The 6,852-nt window shown below is 40.9% G+C and overlaps 1 protein-coding gene across 1 annotated transcript; it reads left to right on the top strand.

The window, feature by feature from the left end:
- Nucleotides 1-3,196: 3,196 nt before the first annotated feature.
- LOC131920562 (phosphatidylinositol transfer protein beta isoform) lies at nucleotides 3,197-4,502 on the top strand. The gene has a single exon (XM_059274992.1). The coding sequence runs from the start codon at nucleotides 3,245-3,247 to the stop codon at nucleotides 4,058-4,060; it is 816 nt and encodes a 271-aa protein (XP_059130975.1). The 5' UTR covers nucleotides 3,197-3,244; the 3' UTR covers nucleotides 4,061-4,502.
- The last annotated feature ends 2,350 nt before the right edge of the window (nucleotides 4,503-6,852 follow it).

Below are 6,852 nucleotides of genomic sequence, written 5' to 3'. Positions count from 1 at the left end.
TCTTGGTGATGAGAATGCACGTGGACAGAACTTGGCAAGTAAGCAGTGAACTTTCATGAGTGATCTTCTGAAATCCAGTGCTAGTCTGGAGCTGAGGTAAATGAAAGGACCATTTTCAGATATAAGAAGCTGGAAGCATGGGTTCTTTTCAGAAACATCTCAGCAAATATTGTCAATACTACATCTGCATCCACAGGCTAAATACTCAATTTCTCTCGTGCACAATGACTTATCTGCAATGACATTGGTTTCCATCTCTTAAAATTGCTTAGGTTCCAATACTTATATTCAAACATGTTCTGGAATATCTATTAAAGGGACTTCTGATGGGGTCATGACAAGCATAATCATCTTTCAAATGTAACTTCCAGGTGTAATAAATATTATTCCAAATCTTTTGACACTTTCAAAGTACCTGAAACTTTGGTATCATTTCTTCATTTACATCACAATATAAAAAATTGCTTCTTCAATACCACCATAATTACTGACTTCTGTAATGGCCAAGTTAATAGAAATCATTTGGGATTTCTCAAAGGTGGTGTCATACAATGAATAACCTATTTGCAGCTTTAGAATTCTGTGTACTATTAGAAGGAGGAATTCTCCATCCATCCATCTCCCACCTATGGATTACATCCTCTCAACATGAACAGTCTGTCTTCAAGATTGCATCAACCAGCACTTGTATTGGCTTATTAGTATACTCTATTGCCAGCTTATTATTAATTCAAAGATCTTCTTCAAGACTTTGTTTAGCAGTCACAATAAGATTAATTTTTTTCTTAGCATTAGAGCTATTAATGAACACTAAAATTTTTATCTGAATCTCTTTTTTTACAGACTCCCCAACGAACTAGCAGGAGCTGAGATTTTAAGTGAGACGTCATATTGATAAAAACTTCCTCTCTGTGGAAAGGAGGATTTAGAATCAATTAACTTAAGGTACTTTTTAACCAGAACTTCATTACAAATTATAATGAACTGTTTCTGCATTTCATTTATATGGGTAAGTAATCACTGATCTTGCAACATACTTGTTGAAGGCCTGGTTCTCTTTATTGGCTAAGATCCTAAAATCAGGGCATTTTTATAGTCATACTACATATATTCTTCTGTAGTATTAACTCTTCCTCTCACCAAGGAAAGAAATTAAGCAGATTTATTTTCTGAAAGAGTTTAATTATAAATATTAACATGAAATTGATTTCTATGAATCAGTTATGACACAGTTGACAGCACTCTTTTCATAATTTTTTATTTCGTGAGATTATTATCATTTCTCCTCCTCTTCTCCCCATCTGCAAATTCTTCCATATACCTTTGCTATCTTTCAAATACATGACCTCTTTTTCATCAATTGTCATTATATGCATATATATGCATATATACTCTTAAATACAACCTGCTCTGTCTGTATAAGGTTACTTGGATGTATGTTTTTAGGGCTAAAATCTCACCAACATGACTGCCTAACCATGAGCTGAACAAGGTCAACAACAACAGACATGCTAAAAGAGATGGGAAAAGATCAACCATGTCACACCCTACACAAAGAACCATAGGCAGCTAAGGAATGCTAAGAGTGGTAGAAATGGTCTTCCCAGGGAAGAGTGCACCAAGTGGTTAATACCAAATAGACCAGCACTATCACTCACTAGAGCTCAACCTTGGGTTAATCACACTTTTACCTCCTGTGCCAATTCTAGGAACTAAGGAAATAAAAGCAATGAGCTATGCATTGGTGTGAATAAGTGTCAGAGATACTCATATCTTACCCTCTTTCTATCAGAGATATAGATTTTGTAATGTTACTAAAACATGCCACTCATTATTCAATTCAGAAATAATTTACCTTATGAGTCTGTCTTTATATGTAAAATTCATACAATTTACTATACTTGACATGAACTTTTTAGAGATTAGGTGAGGTCTTAAATTTTACAACATAAATAATCTATCTTTTATACATTTCATAACACTGTTATATTTTGTTTATACCCCTATGTAATAGCTTAGTTATTTATCTTTGAGTAAATTTCCATTGGAATGAGCAAATCATTAAGCATTTGCATGCAATGTCTATTTATGACCAATATACCTACACAATAAATAACTGGCCAACTCTAACCAATCTGAGGAATGTTTTCTTTGTGAAGTGTATTTTTATGTCTTTAAGTATACAGAACAATCTGTTAGGCAAAGTTCCTAATGTCTGACATCTTTCCCAGACAGAAACAAGTATAAAACTTTAAAAGGGGCTGCACAGTTTCTGTGATTTATCAACATAAACGCAAGACTGTAGTCCAACTATTTCTTCTATATTTAATATAGTCAGCCTTATCAACTTTAGGATAAAACTAAATTTACTGCTCCAACTGTGAGTCTATGCTGCCTCCTCCCAAAAATAGAACAAGGTACCAGCTCTTCACAAATGGGAACTAAGCGTCAAACCCACATTAGGTGACGGTGCTGGACTTCTGTTTGCATCACTACCACTACATCGGGAACTGCTGACTTTCATCAAACAGGGAGTGATGCTCCATGCTTGTGGCAATGTGAGTGATGAGTAAAGCTTTGGTCCGTGTGTGTGTGTGTGTGTGTGTGTGTGTGTGTGTGTGTGTGTGTGTTGCACAAATAGCATGTGGGCTATTTTGTATGAGTCGGAACTTCTTTTATTTCTTGGACGTCTAATGTTGATTCTGTTTCTACTCAGGGCAACTGAGAGTCACAGAATGATATCTCTTCAAGTAGGAAATGTGATTTTTTTTCCCTAGGACCTTTCTGGAAGAAAAATACAAACATTCCACAACCCGGTAGGGATTGTCCTTTCCAAATTGGGTCAGGGAACTGTGTGTTTCCTAATAAAAAAGAATTACTTTTAGAGAGAAGAGTGATCATTCAAAACTTACCACAAAGCTTTTCTAAAAGTGCTTATGTGCCAAAGAGAAGTGACAGAAGAGTGACCTGCATCAAGAGAGTAAGGATATTTGTGTTTTATGTCAGGTGTCTAAGGTGCGCTGTTTAGAGGGTCCAGTGCATCCAACTCGTGCTCTGAGAGTTTGCCTTAAGAAAATGGTGGGACGCAATGGCCCGCGGTGGAAGGGTGCGGACGCGCCTGCGCGGCCGGGGCTCGGACCATTGGGGAGGCCGGGCTGTGCATGCGTCCTGAGAGGCCCGGCGGTGGCGGCGGTGGCGGTGGTGGTGGCGGCGGTGGCGGCAGCTGTGAGGGGGTTCCCGGAAGATGCTGCTGATTAAGGAATTTCGTGTGGTTTTGCCGTGTTCTGTTCAGGAGTATCAGGTTGGACAGCTTTACTCTGTTGCAGAAGCCAGTAAGAATGAAACTGGTGGCAGAGAAGGAATCGAAGTCCTGAAGAATGAGCCCTATGAGAAGGATGGAGAGAAGGGGCAGTACACACACAAAATTTACCACCTGAAGAGCAAAGTTCCTGCGTTTGTGAGGATGATCGCTCCTGAGGGCTCCTTGGTGTTTCACGAGAAGGCCTGGAACGCTTACCCCTACTGTAGAACAATTGTAACGAATGAATATATGAAAGATGACTTCTTCATCAAAATCGAAACATGGCACAAACCTGACTTAGGAACGTTAGAAAATGTTCATGGTTTAGATCCAAACACATGGAAAACTGTTGAAATTGTCCACATAGACATTGCAGATCGAAGTCAAGTTGAACCAGCAGACTACAAAGCTGATGAAGACCCTGCAGTATTCCACTCAGTCAAGACCAAGAGAGGCCCCCTGGGACCTAACTGGAAGAAGGAGCTGGCAAACACCCCTGACTGTCCTAAGATGTGTGCCTACAAGCTGGTGACCATCAAGTTCAAGTGGTGGGGGCTGCAGAGCAAAGTCGAGAACTTCATCCAGAAGCAAGAAAAACGGATATTTACAAACTTACATCGCCAGCTCTTTTGTTGGATTGACAAGTGGATTGACCTGACGATGGAAGACATTAGGAGAATGGAAGATGAGACTCAGAAAGAACTAGAAACAATGCGTAAGAAGGGTTCCGTCCGAGGCACGTCGGCTGCTGATGCCTAGATGAGTCCCCTGTAGGTCAGAGACATTTTCAAACTGTCTACGGAGTCAAGGCCAAGTGAGGGGAACAAGTGCGGCCTGTGACGAGTGAAGACACCACCAGTGTCTCTCAGTGATGACTCAAGCGCCCGTGTGCACACACACACGCATATACACACACACAGGTTTGTGTGTATATGTGTGTATGTCTGTAGCTGTATGAAAAACACATATGGCTACAGGCCTAGATACACACAAGTGTATATATGTACATGCAAAACATTGAAGGGATCAGTACAATTTCTCCAAAGTACTGTACCGATCTTCAGCAAAAATACTAAAGAAAATATTTTCAATATATATACCTGGAACAGATTTTAATAATCATCAATGTGATGCCCTTGATGGATAAATGGACTGCCATGTGGTGCCATGTGGTGCTGGCTGGCGTGCTTCCTGAATGCCAGGTGTGGACCAGTGTGTGTAGTCTTTGGTTATGTTTTCTCAAGTCACCACACAAACACTTTTATTTTCATCCCATCAGCAACAGACTCCTACAGAACGATTTCTTCAAATTTTTAGATACTCCAGTGAATCTAGAAAGTCAGCTCTGGATGTATTTATAACTATTTATTTCTGGGTGGCCACTATCTTCCAGCCAAATCCAACAATACTCAACAAGTAAGGAGTCAAAGTAAAGCTCTTTACTAGTTTGCCCGAGGGGTGGGGAAATCCTTTTTTTAAAATTGCCACTTTTTATTGGATTTTTGTATTTTGAATTTCAAGTATTTTTCTACATCAAATCTAGCAAAACACAGTGATGACGGTTTGTGATTTCTAATAAACACCAGACGATACTCAGGCTCTGGCTAAGCAAACAAGGCTACGGTAAAGGAAGTGACCCTGCGACCCCAGGAGCCCTGCGGGTCGTGCAGGTCTTGTGTGTAGAGACTGTGCAGACTGTCTGTGTTGCTCTGAGCTCACAGGTGGGAGAGCAGTGACGTTTAACTCTTTTCCTGTTGCAGTCCAAGCCAGGGGGGAAATGCTGACGGGAGCTAGGGACAGTTTCCATGTGGTACAGGGTTGTCACTGTCCTGAGGCCCAGCTAGATCCTCAGCATTGCTGCCTACACTGCTTCCTCTTCCTCGCTCCTCCTCCCCCCCCTCCCTCCTCTTTCTCTTCCTCCTCTTCTTTTTTTTTTAAAGAATTATAGCTAGGTAAGATTTTTTTTTAATCAACTTTTCTGTCTGATGCCGTTTTCCCTTGTCAGTCCTGGAAGCCTGACCAGAATCATACTGTTGAAGCCTTCAGGTCACACACTGTCTTCTTAACACACTACCCCACAGTCCTCCATCCCCGCCCCCCCCCCCCCCCCAGAACACATCACCCTTGCGGTCAGCCCACTAGTAACCCCTTTGCTGACAGTCTTGCCCTCCATGCCCCTTCTCCCATGTCCTATGTTCCTGTGGGAGCGATGGCAGAGCTTCCCACTGCATTGCAACAATTCCCTGTCATCCTCTGCAACAGACCCTGGGTCCCGTGTGCCCTCTCTGTTCATGTTGTGGGCACTGTTGGGAGATGGGCTTGGTCACATCAATGGAACAGTCACCTGAAGGGTCATCGCCAACCCCAGGCACTGGAGAACCCAGTCTCTCCCCCAATGAAACTAACTCAAGCACATCTGCAGTCTCATTGGGAGCTTGGGCACCCAAGGAAGTGAGAGCCTGGTGTGGACTCTAATGTTTTTGTAACAACTGTGGAGATTGAGGGGATGTGTGGTGAATGTAAAATACCCGTTGACTTGGCAGTCTCTTGTGTAAATTACAGTAAAACAAAGTAAGTGAAATTGAAACAAAAATAAATTTGATCACAAAAAAAAAGAAAGAAAATGGTGGCAGTCCAGGTGGCGGTGGGACATGCCTTTAATCCCAGCACTTGGGAGGCAGAGCCAAGCGGATCTCTGTGAGTTCAAGGCCAGCCTGGTCTACAGAGTGAGATCCAGGACAGGCACCAAAACTATGCAGAGAAACCTTATTTCTAAAAACCAAAAAAAAAAAAAAAAAGAAAGAAAGAAAGAAAGAAAGAAGGAAAGAAAATGGTGGCAGTATTGTTTTGCGTGAGAAATGTCCCACATTGGGCTACAATACTTGCACACTTGTTCCCTAGCTGGTGGTACTGTTTTGGGTGGTTTAGGAGGTGTGGTCTTACTAGAAGAATTATATCACTAGAGAATGGCTTTAAAAATTTAAAGACTTGTGACACTTCCAGTTTTCACTCTCTGGTTTGTGTTTGTGTTAGAAGATGTGAGTTCTCACCTTCTGGCTCCTTTTGCTATGTCTTTGTCATGTTACCATACCTCCCTGTTACCATGGACCTTTATCTCTCTGCTACTGTATGCTCAAATAAATGTTTTCTTCTAGGAGTTTCCTTGGTTTCAGTGTTTTATCACAGCAACAGAAAACTCTTGAAACAAGAACAAAACTTTCAGAACTCCACGTAAACCAGGTACTTAAATTAAAAATAAAATTGCACAACTACTGCATTAAAGTATTGGTAAATGGTTTTATGGCTCAGATTTAGGGAAAAGATTTTAATATAACCCCACATCTAAAAAACTGTAAAAGAGTAGCACACTATAATCCATGAAGTTAAAATCTTCTCTTGCATTTGTTTAATAATGAAAGACAAGTTCAGAAACAATGTTTTTCTTAAAGAAATGTGACATAAAAGTTGAGGGAAAAATATTGGGGTCAGAAAGGTTGAGTGGAGATGAGGTGGAGAGGAAAAGACAGAGGAGGATAGAGAAGAAGTGAGCA

Source organism: Peromyscus eremicus, chromosome 10 (genome assembly GCF_949786415.1).
Source record: "Peromyscus eremicus chromosome 10, PerEre_H2_v1, whole genome shotgun sequence".
NCBI lineage: Eukaryota > Metazoa > Chordata > Mammalia > Rodentia > Cricetidae > Peromyscus > Peromyscus eremicus.
Note: the sequence above shows the minus strand (reverse complement) of the source record. Positions and strands in the feature narration are given on the sequence as shown.